General features: G+C 40.5%; 3 protein-coding genes across 4 annotated transcripts in view; 2 read left to right on the top strand and 1 right to left on the bottom strand.

Moving 5' to 3' along the window:
• Positions 1-372: 372 nt before the first annotated feature.
• hsd17b3 (hydroxysteroid (17-beta) dehydrogenase 3) lies at positions 373-9,275 on the bottom strand. 2 transcript variants are annotated; one of them, XM_084054486.1, is made up of 11 exons: positions 9,050-9,275; positions 4,841-4,887; positions 4,296-4,371; positions 3,991-4,098; positions 3,763-3,830; positions 3,295-3,339; positions 3,164-3,198; positions 2,859-2,940; positions 2,128-2,193; positions 1,802-1,951; positions 373-1,506 (listed from the first exon to the last, which is right to left on the bottom strand). In XM_084054486.1, exons 1-11 carry the CDS (start codon positions 9,198-9,200, stop codon positions 1,408-1,410), a joined length of 927 nt encoding a protein of 308 aa, XP_083910612.1. In that variant the 5' UTR covers positions 9,201-9,275; the 3' UTR covers positions 373-1,407. The 2 variants fall into 2 exon arrangements, with proteins under 2 accessions (XP_083910612.1, XP_083910613.1); XM_084054487.1 differs by having other exon boundaries at positions 4,296-4,412; positions 4,842-4,887; positions 9,050-9,142.
• A 1,614-nt stretch (positions 9,276-10,889) lies between these two features.
• Positions 10,890-12,005, top strand: LOC311044034 (growth hormone-regulated TBC protein 1-A-like; the record flags this gene model as incomplete). The annotated part of the gene is made up of 1 exon (XM_084055456.1): positions 10,890-12,005. One exon carries the CDS (start codon positions 10,890-10,892, stop codon positions 12,003-12,005), a length of 1,116 nt encoding a protein of 371 aa, XP_083911582.1.
• A 5,138-nt stretch (positions 12,006-17,143) lies between these two features.
• ipo11 (importin 11) overlaps positions 17,144-24,077 on the top strand; it is a 204,046-nt gene continuing 197,112 nt past the window's right edge. The window contains exons 1-2 of the mRNA XM_084054558.1: positions 17,144-17,220; positions 23,750-23,899. Coding sequence (XP_083910684.1) covers positions 23,762-23,899 — 138 coding nt within the window. The 5' untranslated portion in view covers positions 17,144-17,220; positions 23,750-23,761. The remainder of the gene's footprint in view (positions 17,221-23,749; positions 23,900-24,077) is intronic.

Here is a 24,077-nt window from a genome sequence, read left to right as displayed (position 1 = left end):
ACTAGATGTGCTAGTTATATCCTTCTGTTAATTCATGAAAGCTCTGTCTGTCTGTCTATCTCGGGCATTTTACACAGTCTGACTTTATACTTCATCACGGTGTTACGTGATGCGTTGTGAGCTAGTAGAGCTGCTGTTTTTAACTATTTTGTATTTATTTATTGCCTATAAAGTGGTTAAATCACTATGCATAATATAAAGATCACTGATCTTTCTAGCATGGATGGAAAAAAAGAAAGGCCTGCTCACCTGTGACTATAGCACCTCTCAACCCGGTGCTGTGGAATCATTCAGCCAGACAAACCATTTATACATTTATTTAATAAAGGCATGTTCAGATGTAGCAAGAATTATAATCAACAGTTTCTCAACATTCAAATTGTTTATTAGTATGCTTATTAAGAGTACACGTAGGACAGTCAAAGGTTATGCTAAAAGGGTAACACAAAAAGCCCCTGGGGCTTGTTTCCATCGTGGTATACAAATACAAATATACTACAACACACTTTTGGAATAAAGCTCATCAATAGGTATCATCTCTGTAAATACTGTACAGTGGTGGAAAGTAACTAAATACATTTACTTAAGTACTGTACTTAAGTTACATATTTTTACTTTACTGGAGTATTTCCAATTTTCAGTACTTTTACTTCTACTCCACTACATCTCAGAGGCAAATATTGTACTTTTACTCCACTGCAATTATTTGAAAACGTAGATTTTGATTATTATATTATGAAACACATATCAACCACTTCAGCCCTATTTTATGCATAGGCTATTTGAAAATAGCCAATCTACAAGCTCATACAATAGGTATCATCTCTGTAGATACTGTAGGTAGAATATATATACAGTATAGTATATTTTGAAACCAATACTTTTGTACTTTTAGTACATTTTGAAAATCCGGACTTTTACTTGTAACAGAGTATGTCAACATTGCAGTATTGATACTTTCATTTAAGTATAAAATGTGAGTACTTTTTCCACCACTGGTTGTTCACATTTTCTTCACATTAAAGTCATTATGCCATTAACCCTGCTGTGTGGGGAGGTATCCAACCCCCAGCTGACCGGCGCCACCGCAGCCCTCCCTGGCCGGCTTCCCTTCCCTGAACAAGGACGATTTTGTCAGTACAGATGCTCGGACAAGCCGGATGCACCGCGGTGGATTCAAGCCCCTAAATGCAGGAGTGGTGGAATGGAGTGGTCTCTGTACCTTTCACAGTACAAAATTGTGTTTACTACCCAAAATTTGATTGGGGACCAAACAGAGATGGTAAGATGGCAATCCAATAGCCCACATGTGTGGCTCTGCATGGCTCAATTTAGTCACTACAGTATATATACAGTAGGCCCCCTACATGAGATGACATGATATTCTTGCTCAGAGAAGTGTAGGTTCTATTCCTCCTTGTACGTCTTCTTGACAAAATCTATCAAACCATCCTGCATGTAGTCAGAATGTAGCATCCAAAGAGGAATGGACTGTAGAATCCAACCCTGTTCACACACGCACGCGCACACACCCACACCCACACCCACACCCACACACACACACACACACACACACACACACACACACACACACACACACACACACACACACACGGAAATTAACATTTTCAAAAAGTTTTCTAAGAATTCTCCCTTTTCGCTCTGATATATCTTATTTTCAAGCTCATAACAAGTCTCACTGACATAGTTTCTTGTAAGCTTTTCGTCTGTAAAACATGCCCTAAATAGGGATGCCATGGGTAAAAAGTGTTTAATGGTATAATATATTTGTTTATCTTACTAAGAATGTGTGATTGATGCTGCCATATGTTCTGTCTCCCGCTCTGAGATACTGCAGGGAGGTCTTGACAAAGTCCTCTGCTGTAAGATTCATCATGTTCGCCTTCATGTTGCTTGTCATTGGAGTTGAGACTCCAAATGGAGCCACTACCTGAGAGAGAAAGTGTTCATTAAAAATGCGTCTGGTAGGCATCACAAAATGTCATTGTGAAATGACAGGTTAGAGGGGGAAACAATAGAACCGATGATGCTTATTTGCAACATTAAAATAAATAACACACTATCTTTAAAAAGCACAAATAATTGTCTTGATATCTGAATATGTACCTGTATTAGGATTCCTTTAGGTTTGTATTCAGCTTGAAGACCTTGGGAGAATCTCTCCACAAACACCTATACATACAGGGGTACAGCGAACACACACACACACACACACACACACACACACACACACACACACACACACACACACACACACACACACACACACACACACACACACACACACACACACAGCATGCACAGACATAAATGTATGTACATAAAAGCACAGAACCAACTTACTGCATCACAGATAAAACAGTCAAGTGCTGATGATTGAAAGTGAACAATGCTTAATTAATTAAATAAATAAATAAATCAAGCTTAAGTGCCAAAAACTAGTCGTTTTTTCAAATCCAACCATTTTTCCCCCCATTTTTTTTTACACAGAACCATAGATAACGTGTTCCAAAGATTTACATTCACTCCATTCACTGCCTGGTTAAAGTATTTGGGAAATATTCTCTATCTCGGCTCTTGTGTTTTACCATGTATTTTTGGCGAAACATGCTATTTTCAACTAGCTGCAATTATGGAACGGATTACCGTGATTTTTTGGATTCTACGAGACCCCTGTGTGTGTAATGAGGGGATCGCCGTGAGGATGGTGATCACGGAAAATATTTTGTGACTACATGAAAAGGTTAAGAAATCGTTAAAAACGCTGACACTGGCTGTACCCTGTTTTAAAAAACCTCTGGCACTTAACACTGTACTGTAGGTAATGTACTACTTGCCTTTGAAGCGGTGTACAGGGTGTATAATGGGCTGAGGAAACAGGTCATTCCAGAGGAAACATTCAAAATCACTCCTTTCCCTCTGTGGAGGCAGGCAAACCCATGCACGTACACATCCACACGCACACACACACGCACGCACGCACGCACGCACGCACGCACACACACACACACACACACACACACACACACACACACACACACACACACACACACACACACACACACACAGTGAAAATCACTAGCCCATGTGCCTAAAGCTAAATGTTATGCAGCTAATTTTGTTTTTCTAAAAAAGTTTAAACCTCTTTTCCATGCCTGGAAGGACTATTTTACACATCTATGAAAAGAAAAAAAAAAGCGGTTTAGATATAGGCAAAAATGATATAACAGAACAGATTTGTAAAAAACATAACAGTACAGTACACACTCTCACCTTTGCCATCACTCTCACATTGCAGTTTATTACATGTGTAATTGTCTGCAACGATAAATACATATTTATGCTCGCTTATGAAGTGACAAGTTGAGAAGAGGAGGAGAAATGATGTAGCTGGTGCAAGGCGAAGACAGCAGGTGTGGGAAAGATTCAGAAATAATTAGTAGATACATTTGTCTATATTCAAGAGCCAAAAATGCCAACACGTTTTGTGGGGTTAGTGAAAGTAAATATGGAGGTGGTTATATCCTTAGTATTTGTTCGATTTTCAAGTTAGCCATTGGATTCAGTTAAAATCAACTTACTGAAACTAGCTGGGTAAACACATGAAGAATATAATTGTTTGTGCATTTATTTCAACATTATGTTATTGTTGCATTTTAATCCATTTTAAAGCAGATTGATTTGAAAAGTCTAGCCAAAAAACAGCATAGGGTAAGCTACAGACTGCTGAATATTGCAAACCTGCTCCAGATCTGCAGTGTCAAGGTATTTGCAAGGGATGCGGCTGGGCATCACACCCACATTATTAACTAAAAGATGAAAAGGAAAGATTCAGTGTCTTTTTGGCCAGACTTCAACAGATACACATTATAGGAAAACTATATTGAAAGCATTTTTTCTCTTGTCTCAGAAGTCACAGAAGATATTATCAATGATTCAAAGACCACATTTAGGAACAAAATAGCTCACCCAAGACTCCAATATTCAAGTCCTTGAGTTTGTTCTCAACTTCACCAATGACGTTTTCCTCTGTGAGATCTCCTACTATCACTATCACCTTCTGACCAGTAGTTTCACCTGTAAAAGAGTGATAAGGCAAGTTTCTTCTATATTACAGCAAGTGTACAGTATATCTGCAATGTGAAGGACAACACTTTTAGTGTTAAAGTATGCTTGATTCAAAAAGTAAACATAAACATGACATTGCAGGTCAAACATAAGTACAGAAGCTGATAAACAGGGTCATTGTTATGCTGGTATTTGAGTCTTCTCACTTATCTCGTTGGCCAGCATTTCCAATTTCTCCTTGGTTCTGGCCACAATAACCACGTTCATCCCCTGACCAGCCAGCTGGGGGTAGCAGAGGTCCCAAGGTGGCCAGTTTGGTAACCCATATTTAAATGGGAAGGGAATTCATTAATTTAAAAGAAACACTTACCTGTAGACATGATTAAACAGTACAAATAATATTCACAAATATTTATAATATATATAATATTATAACTTATTTCAAAGTGTATGTGTGTACTGTATGGGCAGGGGTAATTGCATCAAAACAATTTAGAAAAAAATCCACACAACTGGCACTTTACCCTAAACATTTTAATTGTCTACAAGGAGTGTTGGTGTTTTGCCATAACCATTTCAAAGCTAAGCGTTTGGAAAACTTAAAAGTACAATGTGCAGCAACTAAATGTTAAATTACACTTTGGGTGACCTTTGAGTTTTGATCAGGTTTACTTGCACGCACGCACGCACGCACGCACGTACACACGCAGGCATGCACAAGGAATAGTAGATACATATACAAAATAAATACCTCAATGGCATATGCTTTCCCTATCCCATCAGAGCTGCCAGTCACCACTGAAAGAGAGAAAAAATAACAAGTGAGTGACACACTGTTTGCATTTTTACCAGGTTGCAAAACCTGGTCTACATCTACACCTGCAGTCGTGACTTTTGCATGACTTTTTCCTCATTGGCTGGTCCTTTAGCCAATGGGCTCAATGTCCTCTCAGAATATGGGATCTAAAGCCGACCCACAATACTGTTTTCTGCCACTGTATGTATCTCTATGGTCTGTGGCGCTGTTGCGTGAAAAAAAGTGTGGTCGTGGCCACCAAACAAACTATTGACTCCTCATACACACACACACAGTGCCGCCACCAACAGCGACCCAGAAAAAACAAGACAATGCACACAAGCCCTTACTGAGGCACACAAGTGATTTAGCTCCATTCATAAACAATTTACTTAAAAATAAAATGTAAAAAGAAATAGCAGATATATAAGCTCACAGTGTGTCACTTCATGCCGCGCTGTGAGCTTGTATATCTGCTACTTTTGAATAGCCAAGGTATAAAATGATTGTGATGCTGAACACATTTTTCTGGGGAGCCCCTGGGACCCCGCCAAGGACCCCACTTTCAGAACCACTGCTTTAACTCATCCACATTCTCCTGTGTTCTGATGTCATCAGTGAGAGATGATGCACGGATGTAAAGTATGATGCCGCAAGCAAGGATTATTATTTTTTATTTGTTTGGACCCCTTAGCTGAGTAGCTTTGGTGCCTGTAAGGCCACATGGAAGGCACTCCAATAATGTGCAATACAAATGCAAACAACACTTGGGTCCATGGTCATAATTATGTTTGCCCACACTGTTCGTAGCCACGATGCAAAACATTTTGAAATGCTACTGACATTTTCACTAGATACAAGTTTTCTGAGGTTTCCAGACATTTACGTAACAGCATGCTGGTATTCAATATCCACTTGTCCAAATGTTGGGCTTCAACCAGGGCACTGTGCTCTTATACTTACAAGGTCCACCAGCCCTCCTAACCATTAAATATTTACTGGCTACAGCAATGACAAAATACACAGTGGTGATGAAAGGTTTGGGCTTTGCCAACATTTGCAGAGCCAGCTGAACATTTTAGAATATTTTTTGTCTGCATGCACACATAGCCCACAGAACACATATTTTATGTGTGTACAGTACACACTACACAGACACACACTTCAACCTCATGAGAATGTCCTATTCTGTGACAGGTGGTGAGGAGAAAATTGGAAAGTTCCTTCATGACCCTATTAATGATAATGGTGCACTTCAAATTGTATTGGCTTGAAGAGCCAAGAAGCCGCCGTTCCAGAGAGTGCTCTATTTCTCAATGGCCTGTTTGTCTAGAATCCTCTGAGTACTCTCAGAGCAGACTCACAAAAAAATATTTTAAACTGCGATTTTAGATTTGGTCACCCCTGGACAAATTAATTGAGATCTTTATTTTATTCTAATGATTTGTTTTTTTATTTTCCAAAATAAGTTATGTGACGTTCATGAAATTAGAAGTACAATGTTTTCCAGGTATATAGAAAAATGGTGTTGTGATATATGGTATAACAGTTGTGAACTTATTGTCTCATAAAGGACAGGTACACTGTAGAACCCTATGTGAAGTATAATTTAAGCAAAAGTCAACAATCTCTCTGTTCACAAATATGGTCAGGAACATTACCATTAGCTTTAGAGAATGACAGATTTAATGCCACTCCAGAGGAAGAGAGATACTGTTTGTTTTGTGAACTTGGTGAAATTGAAAATGAGGTTCACTTTTTGTTTTATTGCTCTAAATATGATGATATAGAGGTATTTGTTAGTAAGATGTCTTCTATTTGTGGTGATGTCCTTGAGTTAGATGATTATGAAAAACTTGAGATATGTTTTGTTAAAGGAGCTTTTGTTGTGGTAGATTTTATTTGTCAAGCTTGGGAGAGAAGACAGAACACTGGTATAATTCTGAGATGTAATTGAATGTATTATGAGAATATATTGTAAACATGCTGTAAGCGTAAAATGGTATCTTATAAACCCATGAGGGTTGGGCACTTTGTGTGCAGGACACGGAAATAAAATGATCTATCTATCTATCTATCTATCATAGAATAGTGTATGTCCTCCTATCTTCCTCCTCATAGCAGACAGAACGATGTGAAATATTAATAGATGCAAATCGCATTTGAACTAGCACAGCCACAAACTAAGATTGGAAAATATGACATATCACAAAATGTTTTACCATGCAATCCACTGCATGCACTCAGGCATGCACGCACCGGTGCATGCATGCATAAATATGCAACCTGAATGAATGAGAATGTACATACTGTACAGTATAGAACCAAAATGGACTCTAATGGTCCATTTACCATTTGGTTCATTTTGTACACTCTCAGATTTAAATGAACACTCAGGCATTTACAATGTAAAAAAAAACAACAACACAATAGATATTAGACAATAAGCTGAAAGAAAGACAAACAAAACTTTGGTTTCTGATGGTCTGGACTCTGGAGAGATGCCTTGAAATGAAGAGAAAGGAAGGATTTTCATCCGTTTTAGAACCTGTTCTAATTGCTGTTTCTCTCCGCTGTGCTGGAATGGAATGAAAGCGGAGCTTGTGAAAGAAAGGAAAGATCGGCATTGTTAGTTCCTTTATGAGGCAACAGAACACCACGGTTTTAGCACTGAGGGAGGTTGTATGAGCTCCTCAGATGCCAGGGGTTCCCACTTCCCATAAGATGATGAAACCGCCCTGGAATGTCCACAAGAGTCTTTCTAGACTGAGAATTCGTGGGAAAGGGGGTCTCATGGTTGAACTTGCATTGACTCTGTGCTCTCGGCTGTTGTGTGTTTGGGTAGAAATGCACCAATAATTGTGTCCTCTGCCAATGCCGCTCGCCGCTCGTACACTGAATGCCTAAAGGTACAGTAAGGCCTGTGTTGTTACATGTCCTAGAAATAGAAATGAATGTGAAAATTATAGTAAGGCAGTGGTAAAACAATAAAACAAAACAAAAAAGGTATGTGTGCTCACTCATGTTCAGGTAACTTAACCACTTAAACCCCAGCATCCTTATTGGTGGAAGGCTTTCGCAGAAAATAGCAGATCGACAAGCTCAGAATGCGTCAACGGCTGCGACGCGTTGTGAGCTTGTTGATCGGCTATTTTCTGCGAAAGCCTTCACCATGCACAACAACAGAAAATAGAAAACACGCTAGTATAGACCCCTAAGGGACTCCAGTCAACCACATGGTTAAGTGGTTAACTCAGGTACGTGTTGGATTCTAGGAGACAATGCATCACTCTAGCTTTTTATGGGCCATGGTGATAGCTCCTTTACAAATTCACATGGCGTACCATGTTATGACGAAGCCTTTGTTAAGTATTTACATCATTATTCATTTTATATGCCAGCCCCCAAATGATCATTAACAAGGTCATTAACAACGCTTACAAACAGACACCTGCATGCCATGTGTATATCTTCTGTTTCTGTGTTATTATAGATCAAGGGACATAGTATTTCAATAGATCTTAATCCACATCTTGCAGGAATTCTCTCTCCTGCAATAGCTCACACTCGCATCCATCATGTTACACACACTGTATGCAGCAGCCAGTCTAAACTTGCAGGACCAGGCAGCCTTTACCTGTTTCCTATAGTTCCTTGCACACTTTGTACCCTATTAAGATTAATTACACTGTCTAAGATACACTTTGTCCAACCACCTCAGGGTTTTACTGTTATAGCATACTCACAGGTAAACAAACACAAAATACTAAGGTGAAAGAATATGTGGGTGTTTGTTTAATTTGACTTTGGTAAAAGATGGGAGAAGTTTGCCAAGGGCCCATGCAATGAGTGCCATAAAAGTGTCAACTGCCAGTACCAAGCATGATAGTTGGCCACACATTAAAATGTGCATCCAGCATTCATTTATTTACGTTTATCCAATGGTGGCTGCTCAGCACAGACACACACACACACACGCACGCGCACACGCACGCACGCACGCACGCACGCACGCACGCACGCACGCACGCACGCACGCACGCACGCACGCACACACGCACGCACGCACGCACGCACACACACACACACACACACACACACACACACACACACACACACACACACACACACACACACACACACACACACACACACACAGCTCACCTGCCCACTCTCCCATGGAGGTGAAGAAAGACTTGGACAGTGGGAACCACAGTTTAGGAAACAGTATCCTAGTGAAGAAAACCACCTTCACGCCATAGTAGACAACGACTGCAGAACCGAGAGAAATAAAAAACATTTCCATGAGATCCATGACAAACGACGAGTCTGTTTGCCTGACACAACAAGCTCTGCCCTTTGAGCACGTTTGCTCGTGCCTCCTCCCTGGCCAAAGGTTTTCACTCAAGAGAGCCTAAAACTGGCGAATGACAAAGAGAGGGAATAGCCTTCCCCTGGGCCACTCCTACTTCTGTTGATACAAGTCAAGATTAAAGAGACTAGACTAAAATTGTATTACACAATTTTAATTGAATGAAACAAAGTTGACAATAACTGAGTAAATATTCTTCCCCTAATTTGAACATAGTCTTTGGACTCTTGTTACCTTTTACCAAGGTCTTATTTGTTAATGGGGCTATAGGCTTTCAAAACTTCTGTTTCATTCCTCGGAATGAATGAAAATATGAAATCAATATTCAAAGCAGTTACTTTGAATATGTACGGTCAGACAAGTGTTCATGAGCCGTGGAAACATTTAAATTAATGTAAGAATGAGTCTGTGATTACTAGTTTATTGAGGGTATCATAAATTCTACACATTGCAGACACCTTCACATGGTCTCTCAACACCAATCGAAATTAACACAGCAGAGACAGGACTTTCTGAGACATAGGTTCTTGTGAACTTTTATCCCTGTACCATTGAGAGTGTTTTGATCGGCTGTATCACAGTGTGGTTTGGGAACCTGACTGCTCAAGACCACAGACTGCCACAGACCACAGACTGCGACTATAAAGACGGCAGATAAAATCATTGGCACAGACCTAACAGTATCACAACATCATAACATTTACAGCAATCCTATATCCTACAACTATAATTGAAATGACCTCCAAAAGTTTGTCTGGGGTAAAATTACGTACGATCGCTCCACTTGCCTCGAAACTTGCCACAGACTGTTGATCAGTGCTCTGGCTAATATTTAGGCTTCTTTCCCCGCCTTCAATGTACTTACATATTGTACAATTCATAACTACACTTTAACATTTTAGCCACAGCACCTTTACTTCTTTTTGGCCGCAGCACCTTAGCTGGCCGCAGCAACGTAGCTGTGATGTAGCTGATCGGGGCTAGATGTGAGGGCCGCGAAGTGGCCCGAACCTCTAGTCACTGTAATACAGGTGTTTTCAACTGGTGGCCTGTGGACCACCAGTTTTCAACCTTTTCATCCTTGCCCATATAAGGAGATCTCTGATGTCATCAATATGTCGTCATAGACTGGCCTCCAAATACTATGATAATGGTTACTGCACAAAGTGCTCTGACAACAGGTAGAACGGGCATGGGTTCTGAATGAGCGTCACATTAAATCTAAGTTATGTGGTTGTGCCAATCATTTGGACTTCATAACATCTCCCACCAGGAAATCAAACATGTCCCCTATAGAAGAAATGTTTTCTTCAGTCAAGCTAGTTACACGAGTATCACTGAAACGGACGTCATAAACTACATGAATATCTACATTACCAGGTATAACAAAATACTTATGAACTACGTCACCAAAAAACTATGAACTACGTCACAAAAAAACTATGAATCATGGCAATCTGGGACAATAGTTTAGAATGAAGTAATCGCATCTTCCAGTTACACAAAGTCCCTTGCACAAATGGAGAAACTTGCAGCAGCTTACCCAGCATCTCCATTCATAGTTGTGCTAAACATTTGGACCACAAGATACTAGTTGTCTTGCTTTGCAGACAGGCTGCATGAGACTTGGCCATGGATTTCCAAGACATTAGCCACCTGGATTTGGTTGCAATCGAGAGGAACAACAAAGCAGAGAACGGGACCCACAAGCGACAGCATTTGCTCAGGGCCCCGGGTGGTAGTGCAAAAGACAGAGTGAACAATGTGGACCCATATGGCTTTGAACAGTCCGAAAACTTTGATTATGATTCATATGAAGAGCTGATGTCGAAGTACCTGGCTGTGCTCAACAGACGATCCATCAAGTGGTCAAAGCTGCTGAAGGGCAGAAGCAAAATGGAAAGGAATGCCAAATTAAAGCGTTATGTACGAAAGGGCATCCCCAGTGAGCACCGGGCTCTGGTCTGGATGGCAGCCAGTGGAGCTCTTGATCAGTTGAAGAATAACCCAGGATACTACCAGTCTCTGCTGGTTGCTCAGCATGACCCCAAACTGGGGGAAACCATCCGCATAGATCTGAACAGGACATTTCCAGACAATGTCCTTTTTCGCAAGACGTCTAACCCTTGTTTGCAGGAACCTCTTAATAACGTGCTACTAGCGTACGGACACCACAATCCAACTGTGGGCTATTGTCAGGGCATGAACTTCATTGTTGGTTATCTGCTCATCATCACTAAAGATGAGGAAAAATCCTTCTGGCTGATGGATGCTCTTCTAGGAAGGATATTACCAGACTACTATGGCCCAACCATGCTGGGGCTGAGGACAGACCAGGAGGTGTTAGGGGAGCTGGTAAAAGTGAAAGCCCCTGGCGTGTGGCAGAACATGATGGAGCAAAATGTAACTTGGTCCCTGGTCGTATCCCGATGGTTCATCTGTCTCTACATAGATGTCCTCCCAGTTGAGACAGTTCTGCGGATCTGGGATTGCCTATTTTACGAGGGTTCTAAGATCCTGTTCCGTGTTGCTCTGACGCTCATCCACCATAACCAGCAAGTGATTCAGCAGGCCCAGTCACTGCCGGACATCTGCCAGAGCTTCAAACAGATAATACGCGGACCATTTGTTGATGAGTGCCATACCTTTATGCAGAAAATCTTCACTAAACCAAGAAGTCTCTCCATGGCAACCATAACCAAACTGCGGCGTGTGTGCCATGCCAACATTATTGCGGAGGGGTCTTGAACCCTGACCCTGTCATTCAAGCACAATACGCATTCCAAGTCTGCATCCAAATATTCCATTTTATCTCCTTTGGCTCTGATGTGTGGTGTTGGAGTGTGAAAACTTCTATGATTCTGACTTTTGGGATAAACTCCCAAAAACTCCCAAAATTCTTCCAACAATTATGAGTTTGTAGATTATTCAAAGTTGCAACCTTAATAGCCTGGCATCATCAAGAGCACCTTTCTTCCTCACAAACAATAGGTCTGGGTTATGTTTTTGTTTTAACACCATGGCACTGTAGTGGCCAGGTCGTCTAGAATGTGAGTGGGTCCAGGACTAATTACGCAAAACACCAGACCGATCAGCACCAAATACCTTGTGCACACTGCCAGCAGGCCAAGGAAGTAACTCCCTGCATATTCTTTTTTCCCCCGTTTTTTTTCCGTTTAACTTACAGTTTATACTGGAAGTCAACAGAGGTCAGATTGGCTTGGAACTTTGCTGAAATATATGCCGAAAATACAACAGAATAGTCTTGTGGCAAACATCGTGAACAGAAATCAGCATTAACATCATACTACAAGTAGGCGTACTTACTCATGATGGGAAAACTACCTTTACTCTGCATTGAGGATAATGGCTGTGGGGATGAATGAGTGTTTCTGTTTTTGAGCGGTGCAACCGCTCCTATAAGTGGGTTTAGGACCCATCCCTGGTGAAAGTTTTTCTTTCCGTCGTGAAAATTTGTCTTTCACTGTGACGCCATACTGTGGAAAACACGCCCATTGGCTAAGCTTCGCAGGCCGTACTGTGATTGGCTAGCGAGACGCATGATGAAATCAATAACTCATAAATATCACCGCTCACTTCACACTGGGTGTGATTTTTCTTGACTAAGGGGAATCTGGAGAGGGTGCCAGAAGGTACGGTTTGAAACTCCTGATGAAAAGGGTGAAATTTGCTCTCTTCACCACCCGACTGTTAGACAGGTTGCTCTGCTGGACACCTAATGTATCTTCTTGATACTTGTATTAATTTTAGCCAGTGCATTCTTAGATTTGATGTTTAAACCGCCCAACCAACATGTTAAGGAAAATGTTAAAATTGATTCTACATAGGTTCTGTAAGAGACTCATCAGGGACATGTTAACAATACATTTCTTGGCAGAAAGGTCATTTTCAACCTCTCCTGCAAACCATTTCAGCATCACATTCAAAAGTGAAATTGCTTTGAACCAATGTTAACAACAACCAAGAGCCCAGATTTATAGCAACAGGTTCCACCTCTTGACCCTCAGTGATGGTGCTCTGAGTGGGAGGAGGATGTTTTCTGAAGTCAATAATGCACATGTCATGTCTTTGATACATTTGAGTTGAATGAAGAAGGAATGAGTTTTTTGCACCAGTTCAAAGAATAATCAACCACCGGGGCCATAGACTTTATTCATCATCATGGAAACTTCAGGATATATCTGGAACACACACCCCTGAGGTGAACCAGACTCTCTCTCTCTGGGCTCTGTTGGAGAGGAAGTCTAGGAACAGCCAAACTAGAGTCAACACCAAAGTGGTTACAGTTTATCCACCAACAGGTGGGGTTGAATGGTGTTGAAACTTGAAAGCCGATGGAAAATCAACAAACAAAAGATTTGGCGTGAGTTTTATTTGAATAGACGGTGGCAGTAGCATCCTGTACAACCTGCCACTCCTATATGCAAACCAAAATGAATAAATAAAACATATCGGCGGTGCGACGTGGGTGTGAGCCTCTAGTACCTAGAAGTGTGCAGTCACTGTCAGTGGAGTGCTGAGTGCATATGTCTGCCAGAGAATTGCTCACGTCATCTATGACGTATATTGATGTCCAAATATGGAGTTCCGCCCAGTTCCATATTTGGGCAAGACTAACCTGGCAGGAGGCGTGTCCAGGGGATAGGGTCGGGTCAGGTGGCATAGGCCACCCCTGGAATTGGAGGTGCCATCACAGGTGTCACCCCATTACACACTTTGTACAAATTCGGAAATGCGCTTGAAAGCGCTGGTGTGCACTCTCTCTGGTCTTTTGGAAATTCAGCAAGCTCGGAGCATCACCGATTGAAAATTCAGAGCGTTGACTGACCATTTTTCTAAGCGCCTTAACATTTGTGACAACAACCGTCAGATGAAGTTTCATTGCAAAATGCGATGGTTGTGGCTTTGCTTTTCTAGAGTATTCAACACACATCTAGGGATGAGCATTTGGACCTTTTTCTGTAAACATTTAACCTTTGGACTGTGGGCGGTAAGCCGTCTATGACATCATATCTATAAATAAAGTTGAGGTCCCATTTGTGGGTAGTTCAGATAGGGCTTAAAATATGTATTGTAGCATGCATACATTAGGTCTCATTCTGTAAGGTTGTTTTCTTCTCTTCAAATGTTTTTTTTACCTTATTAGGTATTGTAAAATATTGTATGAGGAACAATTATAGATTATATATACTTAAGTGATTTATTCCATTAATATGAATGACTTAATTTCGGCTATTTAGTCCTAAATGGTTAGTGACACACATTTCGGGAACGGTCCTATCCCTACAAAACAGGTTATAATCATGCTTATCATGGGACGAATGTTCATTTGAATCAATGCATTTCAAAACTAAAATGAAAAATGACCGTTGCAAATAAAGTAGGCTAAGCACTCTTTATGACGTCAACACCAGAGCACTCTGAAAGCGGAGCAGATACCTCACAGCATATTTATGAATGCACCAAAATATTACTTTTGTATGGTGCCTCACACTCGTGTTGCCATTGGTAGGTTTGTTTTAAATTAAACTTTAATATCTATATTGTACGACTGAACATAATATCATGGAAACATGTTACACAGTAGCGTAATGTTAAGTAGACTAGGCCTAGTCAGGGCCATGCATGTCGTGAACGATGCAAGTGGGGAATACATGGTCATTTGATGACCTCCTCTGAAGCCGGCGGTTTGGGTTGACCAATCATGGAAGCCGATCTATACAATCTCCCAAAACACACGTTTGTGCGTTCTCAGACCCAAGGTCAGACAGAATACAGCTATTCGTGTTTTTTCAGTTCCCGGAAACTGCTGGTCTGTCCGAATTTCCATTTGCCACCTTGGCAGGGACCTACTGCATTAAGACTCACAGAGTCTGAATGGGCAGTCAGGTGGGAACGCAAACACAGTACTTGGATTGTAAGGCATTTGTGGGTCAGGAAAGCAACTGTAGAGACCTGTTAGGTATTTGAGCGTTAACCTATATACTTTTAAATAATTGTCATTGAGCCACTTAATTGGTCCAAAGCTGCTCAAGGGCCCCTGGTAGTGAAGGGCCCCTGGGCACTGGCCCCTTTGCCCGGTCTATAATCTGTCCATGTACCTCGGGCCATATGTGACGCATACACACATTTATGGTGGTTTTCACACTTATAACTGCTAGATTAAAACACTTTGTCATTAGAATTCTTTACTGTTTCCATGTATAGGCCTATAGCTATGTAGTGATTGACAGCATGAAGAGGCGAATAAGTTGAACTTATTTTTGTTAAGTTATTCGGCTTCCTTCAGACAATAAATCAATCAGGAGAAAGATTTATCAGCTTCAGTTTTTATAGTGTTCCAGTTCCAATCTTGTCAGCAATCTTTTTTGTTTCATCACTTTCTCTTGTTAACTCTCTTACTCTGAACACCACCAACCACCACACCACATCACCAGTAGGCTGAACAAAACAAAACAAAAATACATGTCCATGTAAGTGACACAGTTTGTCACAGCTCATGTGTACCCTATATGTCCTTCACACATCAGGGGTGATTGACGGTCTTGTACTATGAATTATGACCTTTATCTGCTTGACCCTGTACATACACGTGTTGAATCACTCTCATCTGCGTAAGCATATACTGATACCCTTGATACCATGACCATCAACTACTTTATCAGATAGACTGATGTCTGTGGTCAATGATACGAGATGCATGTTCCATTCCTATTCATTCTGTTCTTGTCCTTGTCTCATATCTTCTGGTCACGTCATGTGTCCAATACTGTATATTAGCCTTGGATCAAGGCTATCATAGATGTATTTTATCAAGTCTGACTTTTACGTTTGTATCTATCATAGATATCAGGCAAATGTCAAAATTGATAAAATACATCTATGATAGTCTTGATCCAAGGCTAACTGTATATATTTTATATGTGTGTAATAAACTTCAGAGCTTGTCGTGTGATACTGGCTGGTGTCATTATGTTCTCCACGCATACGACTCAACTGAAACATCACTCACTTCACCAACCTTATTAAAGGGAGACTCTTTAAGGGACCACATGGTTGGACCAAAATCACAACACTTCAGAGAGATGTCACCTTATTAACAGCTTATTTAGTATACCTGGCAGGCTTTTAGATAGACACCATCTATTAATATTATTGCCATTTCCATGCGAACAAATCTGTATGAGAATTAAATAAATTAAGAGATTAATCAATGAATCAATAGAAAAAAAATGAATAAATAAAAATCTATTAATCAATAGCCCAGATCAAGCCAATCAGGCCCCCCTATAAAATAGTCAATGGTCGTACTCCAGGATGTCGGGTGCCAAAATATAGATGTATCGGTTTTGGCACATTCATCAGTGGTGGAAAGTAGTCAAATGATTTACTTAAGTAAAAGTATCAATACTGCAATGTATAAATACTCAACTGCAAAATATACTTGTAATAAAGTAAAAGTACTCATTATGCAGAATGTCCCATTTCACAAGTGAAATATATCAAAATCTTTGAAAATAACAGAGTGGGTAATGTATGTTTTGTAATAATAATCAAAATCTACAAAGTAACTAGTAACTAAAGTGTTTAAATAATTGTAATAGTGGAGTAAAAACGATATATTATAGCTCTATGAGTAAAAAGTACAATATTTTCCTAAATATCATATAAATATTTACTTAATATAAGTATAAAGTACTGAACATTGGAAGCACTCAGGTAAAGTAAAAAAGAAATACCTCAAAATTGTACTTATAACTACAGTACTTGAGTAAATGTACTTCAAGTTACTTTACACCACTCAGTGTCATCAACACGCGCCGGTGTCGCATGTTGCTGGCGCCATCGTTCTGAGCAGCGTGAGACGAGTGTGTTGTAAACACTGTGCTGCAGCAGACACTGCTTCTATTTTTCTACTGACTGAGTGTCATTTTTATTATAGGTGAGTTCATCCTTTCTGACATAGAAATCATCATTTTAAGAGGAAATACGTTGCACAGAGTGGTTGACTCGTCATTGTCGACCCTTCGTTTGAAAAAAAAGTAATAATAAATACTGTTAGAGAGTAATGTTAGCTGGTTAGTTAGCAGGAAGCTAGCCAGGTGCTTTGGTTGGGGTGTGCGCGACTTTTGCCCGGTTCTCTTTGGTGGATGGAGAAGGAGAACACATTTGTAGAATGTTTCATCCACTCCCTTTACAATAACATAGCTGCGGCTCCATGTTTACCCACAATGAGCTGCTTGTGTTGGTAGACACTGTTTGTTTGCAGACAGACAGGACATGCCATGACGTTCCAATCTTTCATAATACTATATGGCAGTGGTTCTTAAACTTGTACATTTTAAGCACCCCCCTTAACTCGGACAGTGTACAAATGGAACCATATGGACCCGTTAGGGTCCATTTGGTTCCATTTGTACACTGTCAGAGTTACACTATGAATTGAATACATGGGGTCCCCATTTGAAACAAGCCATTAGGCTTTCATGGGCTTTTCAATCCTGTTTAGTTGACCTTGTATTTAAACTTTACTTTCATGTGCTTTTTTTTCTAATCAAGTATTCAATCAATCAAAAAACACCCTTGTAAGGGTCAATTTAGAACCCCCGGAACCCAGAGAGTCCCAGTACCCCACTTTGAGAACCACTGCTATATGGTGTCAAATAAATAAACCTAGACATTGTGAGGGTCTAAAGGCCAGCTTGGGGAGAGCTGGGTTCAGCATTTATAACCAGTGGTGGAAGAAGTATACTCACATTTTTTTTACTCAAGTAAAAGTATCAATACCACAATGCATAAATACTCTGTTACAAGTAAAGTCTGGAATTCAGAATTTACTTGAGTAAAAGTACAAAAGCATTTGCATCAAAATATACTTAAAGTGCCAAAAGTAAAAAGTACTCATGATGCAGAAATCTTTCATTTCATGTTTTAAAAAATAGCCAATCTACAAGCTCACAATGCATTGTGAGCTTGTAGATTGGCTATTTTCAAATGACCGAAATGTATATGGACTGAAGTGGTTAATGTAGGTTTTGTACTAATAATATAAAACATCTACAAAGTAACTAGTAAAGTTGTCAAATAATTGTGGTGGAGTAAAAGTACAATATTTGCAGTCGTGCCTGGCTTTGACATTTTTCTTCGTATTGGAAATGCGTCATGTCTTCGGGAAATTAAGTGTTAGGTTGTGAAATAAACAACTTGGAGGGGAGCATATTATTTCGCTGGAGTAAACCATTAATGCTTGCGATGCGTGGACTGACAGTGTATGTATTGTTGTTGTTGTTGTTAGCTGCAAGCTAGCAGCTACAGTATAACTGCCATTCTGTCTGCAATGCTCTCCAGGGCAGGTCAACTAGCTGAAGTCTAGAGCAGTGGTTCTCAAAGTGGATTCCAGGGACTCTCTGGCTTCCTTTATGGCAGTGGTTCTCAACCTGTGGGTTTTGGGGGGTCCCTACATGATTTTGGGGGGGGGGGGCCAGATGACAGTAAAGTGACAATTTAAGGACTTTTAAGACCTTTTTAAATACCAAACTGGTCAGACATTGGCCAAATTGTCAAATTGTTAAAATAGCCGATCTACAAGCTCACAACCCAGTCAAACAAAATGTAATGCCTCGACTCCTACATACTGTATGATCCTAATAGGATTATTTTTGGTGGTCCCCAGTTCAAATAGGATTATTTTGGGGGTCCCCAGTTCAAATAGGATTATTTTTGGGGGGTCATGGCCTAAAAAGGTTGAGAACCACTGCTTTAGGGGGGTCTAAATTGACCCTTACAAGTCTGTAACTATGACAGTGTACAAATGGAACCAAATGGAACCGTTCCATTTGTATACTGTCAGAGTTAAGGGGAGACCCTGAAATGTAAAAGTTTCAGAACCACTGGATTATAGAGCCACTTAGCTCACTAGTGGTCCTATTGTCTGATGTGCGGCTTACATGATTCAATGGTATGATGTTCTTCATAGACTTGACTGTGGCATGGGCCACAATTTTCTTGAATAAGCACAACTAGTTTCAGAAGAGTTCTACTTGTAAGGGATTTCTGTGTCTTTCACGCACTCCGGTTGGTGTTTACATCAACGAAACATGAAGGCATTAGAATCAACAAAAAGGGGTACATTATATTGTATTCATTGAATCATAACCCAAACTTGTAGAACTCATCAAGTATCATCTTTGTATTTGCTGTGATTGACAATGCAACATAATGATTTGTCTGATGTTTGTATTTCCAACTAGAATCATAGTACAGGCTACAGCTTTTTTCTTCAAAAGTCTGGGAAAGAGGTTCATTTAATGAGGCTGACAGCAACAGGAGACTGAAAAGTTGCCTTTCCAGGCCCACATAGAAAGCAATCTGGGAACCCATCGCCAAGGAAAAACGGCGCCCTCTGCTGTTTTTTACTCTTTCACTTGGCTCTTGGGGGGGGCTCAATGTAGCACCCGTGCGCAAGGAAACCAGGGTTTTTGGTCTGCTCTCAGCCGTCCACTTCTGGTGGTGCGACTATGTTTTCATTCCCACTAACAATGTTTCTACACGGAACACTAACACCACTTCTCCCAGAGAACATGGATCGTTTTGGTTATAAGCCCACTTGTTTCTATGATGAAAGAGCAAGTTAAAATGTGAATATCTTTCCGTGGTTTTGTCTGCTCCGAGGACGCTATTGTTTGAGTTTCGGTTTGTTTTTAGTGGGAAGCGAGAGCACAGACAGTAAATCCCGCCCACTACATTTGATTGGGTAAAGCGCGGCCTGCTTCCTGATCTGAAGGCACGCCCACTTGTAGGCCAGTGCGTACACTTTATGACGAACCCCCCCGACAGATTCAAGCGGAGAGCAGAATCTGTTCTTGAGAGATTACATAGAAAGTGACTCTCTTGCCCTTCCTTCCCAATGTCCCATCTTGAGCAAAGCACAAAACACAGCAGGTTAAATGTTCAACCTTTCCTAAGTAAGTAGTCTTGTCGAGCCCCATATGGCCAACAGGTTAGGAGCCTATATCCTGTTTCTGTAGTGTGAGGCAGCTTGATGTAGAAGCACATCCCCCAGACATGACGCTAGTATGGTGCAGGGACTAATGGGACATTCACACCAAGCACGATAACTATTACTATAATGATAATTATGTGAGCATCTGCCATAACAGTGGCACCAACTGTGTCAGAGAGAGAGCGAAAATCGCCCTGAAAGTAATCCAAAAATGACATGGTTCACCACTATCGATGTTATAGCGGTGGGCTCTGCCATCCACATATTTATAGTTCTCTTGCTCTGTGTGGACGGCGCTTTACCCCCAATCAAACCCTTGATGCTGAGTGGCAAGCAGGGAGGCATTGGGTACCATTTTTATAGTCTTTGGTATGACTCGACTGGGGATTGTCATTGAAGCCAGACCTCCCAATCTCAGGGCGGACACTTTAACCACCAGGCCACTGAGCTGGTTCTCTCTCCTGATTGCAGAAAATTGCTATCCCAACCTGAAAAGGCATTTTCTAGTGTTTACTGTTTATTAAAGAGCTGGAGACAGGGAGACAGACCCCTGTTACTGACCAGTTGTACAGTTATACAGTTATATTACAACTTACTGCCTTTAAGTCAAAGATCATTGAGCTATCACTGAGTTTGTAAACTCAAAATCTGTCAATACTGTCACTTGGAGTCTACACAAAACATTGTTGCAACAGGTGCAAAGTAAAAATGAACCCAATACCCTTTAAGTTGTCAAACACTGGTGATAGCCAGTAGCCAGTGTCTCTGTACTTGAGCAAAACTTTAAACAACTCCCTGCTCCAGAGGTGCTGCTGCCTGATGCCTCCGGTTTACTATGCTTCATATCCAAAAAGGTTGTTACACAAGGTGTACTTGTGTAGTATTGTGTCTGAAATGTTGACTAGAATTTTAAGTCCGATGTAATAGTTCAGGTGGTTAAGATTGCAGCACTAACCCATCTGTAGTGAAGAACGGCAAAAGACAACCTTTTTCTCTTTGTAACTTGGCCTTAAAAATAGCGTTTGGGGTCCATGACAGGCCAGCAGTCAAGAGTAGAGTAATTCATGGTCTTGAATGAGGAGACATGTTCCTGCCAACACAGATTCCAAGAAGATTTAGACTAGAGTTTAAATATTTGAAAAAGTGGAAAGCATGAAAATATTTGTAGGTACTTCTGTGGCAGTGTGCACAATAATGTTGGTGATGATTGGTACAGTGGTTTGTGATATTTGTCCAGACACAGACACACCGACACTCTTATAATGGCTCTTGTAGACGGGTACACTCCTGCAGAGCCACACCATAAAAACGGCACGCATTTGACTTTGGTGAAATCAACCCGTGTGGCCTGACCAAAAGAGCACTTGAGCTATATTGATGTGATATTGTACAACGGTGGTCCTCAAACCTTTTCATGTGAAGGACCCCCAAGCTCATATATATTTGGCCGCGGATCCCCATCTGAAAACGTTTTTTTTTGCCAGGGAGGGCCTGCCAGAAGACAAGATTTGTGTAAAGAAAAAAAATCTAAATTATTCAAAGATTTCCAATACTTCCAAGATTTTTAAATAATGTTAAAGAATAGCAAATAGCAAGCTCACAGCAAACTACAAAGTGATGCGCTGTGAGCTTGTATATCTGCTATTTTTTAATAGCCAACGTATAAAATATGGATAAAGTGGATATTGTGATGCTGTATTAACAAATTTAGCTGGGGACCCCTGGGGGTCCCCGGACCCCACTTTGAGAACCACCACTGTAAAGTACAGGACTGGAAGTATAATCTCTAACCCTACTTGGCTTATTTAACCACTTCTAACACACAAGACCAGACTTGAGTGTACTCAGTCATCAGGGCAGACAACCTGATTTGTTTTCACCTGTCACCATTTTACAAGATAAAAAAAATTAAGATATAAGAGGACATCTGAAGAATTGATCACCTGCCAAAGTGGCTGGTTGGATTGACAAACTCATCAGCCACAGTTAAAATACATTTGCCGTTGGCTGGTGGTTAGTTTAAGCTTCAATCTGTACGTGTTATGTTAGTTGATACCACTAGATGGTGGCCTTGCTAAGGTCATATAACATTTTTTCCAGGAAAGACTCTCTCAAACTGTTCTCAGTTTATCAGAAAGTCAGCATTAAACTGCTCTGGAGGATCAGACAGAAGTTAAAAAGAGATTTCTGGGTCAGCTTGATGTGTCTGTGGAATTGCTTCTTAAGGTTCCTGACTCCCATAGTTTGACATAGTTGATGGACATTAATAATTCACAGAATTTTACTTTTCAACCTTTTCTTTTGTGCTAATGCCAGTCATAAATCCCCAGAAAATACCAGGGATGCATTTAAAAAGTGACAAGAATATATTGTTTGAATTTAGTTTTCCCTTGTGCGAACTGTGAAGAAATAAACCATCCATCTTGTTTTTCCACATGAATCTACCCTTTAAATTATTCTCAAGCAATGTTGAAATATAAATCTGTTAGGAGGATGGTTTCACACAAACAGCTTAGCCTTATTTAGGCCATGGTGGTATGGTATGATATGTGGATCCGGTTTGTGAGGTAGGAGTTGTTGAAGATGAGACGCCAAACTCCCTGAGATTATACCTTTTGAAATCAAAGGATGTCTTTGGAGCTGTGAAGTTAGAAGGGGGTTAGCTAGGGGATAGAATAGACAGAGTTGTCTCAGTGTTCATATCATGGAATGGAGGCTGTGTGACTCACCTAGTCTGTGTGTTTTCTCTGTCAGAGTGAACCGTTTCTTCATTACAGTGGCTGACGGTGATTTCATCAATATTTGATGTTTAATTAAAATGCAGGTACTGTAGGAGGAGAGACAGCAAAAGGCAGGCATAGTGAAGAGCCAGAGGAGGAAAGCATATTTTCTTCTGACTGTGTTTTTCGGTGATGTAATTTGTCTGCCTTCAATGTGCATTTTTGTATATTGCTAAAGTTATTAGTAGCTATTTTAACCCATTAAGACAGGGAGAACACATCTGTGTCATTTTAAAATATCTTTGGCTATTCAAAAATAGCAGATATACAAGCTCATAGCGCCGCACCGAGTGCCGCACTATGAGCTTGTAGATCTATTTTTGAAAAATAATGAAAAAGTCCTGTGTGCAAATCTTTGAATATAATATTTTTAAAACATTTGTAAAATATTTTGTTCCAGAGACCAGAAGCAAATATTTGAGTTACAAATGTTCGCTTTAAAACACACACACACACACACACACACACACACACACACACACATATATATATATATATATATATATATATATAGATATAGATATATATATATATATATATATATATATATATATATATATATATATATTCAAAGATTTGCACACAGGATTTGCTTTATGTTACTTGCTCAAAGATTATATCTAGTCAAAAATGACATTTTGTTTTTATACATCCCTGAACTCATCCCAACTCAACTCCTCTCCTCTCAGGTATATCCAGCTATGGATATAGACAGTGCCAGTTCGGTGGTGCTGCAGGCCCTGACCCAGGCCACCAGTCAGGACACGGCTGTCCTGAAACCTGCAGAGGAGCAGCTTCGACAGTGGGAGACCCAGCCAGGATTCTACTCTGTTCTGCTGGTAGGAGATCACAAAATATAATGGTGGAGCCATTTGGAGCTCTGTATACACAAACACTCTGAAGGAGGGATTTGGGGCTTGAAGTGAATGTACAGTAGGGCTGTCCCGACTCAGGATTTATCTAGTCGACTCAGAGTCGGGGGTTTAATGCGACTTGTCGACAAGTTGTTTTTATTTA

This window comes from Gymnoscopelus microlampas (assembly GCF_963454915.1).
Source record: "Gymnoscopelus microlampas genome assembly, chromosome: 4".
NCBI lineage: Eukaryota > Metazoa > Chordata > Actinopteri > Myctophiformes > Myctophidae > Gymnoscopelus > Gymnoscopelus microlampas.
This window is presented reverse-complemented; position numbering and strand designations above follow the sequence as displayed.

What these genes read in the sequence shown, in the direction of transcription:
- hsd17b3 (XM_084054486.1), bottom strand. Translation starts at nt 9,200, where the DNA reads ATGGATCTCATGGAAATGTTTTTTATTTCTCTCGGTTCTGCAGTCGTT. An exon ending in CTCCATGGGAGAGTGGGCAG is followed by an intron (nt 4,888 to 9,049) that starts GTGAGCTGTGTG and finishes TCTCTCTTTCAG; the next exon opens with TGGTGACTGGCAGCTCTGAT. An exon ending in CTTCCAGGCATGGAAAAGAG is followed by an intron (nt 2,941 to 3,163) that starts GTTTAAACTTTT and finishes CTGCCTCCACAG; the next exon opens with AGGGAAAGGAGTGATTTTGA.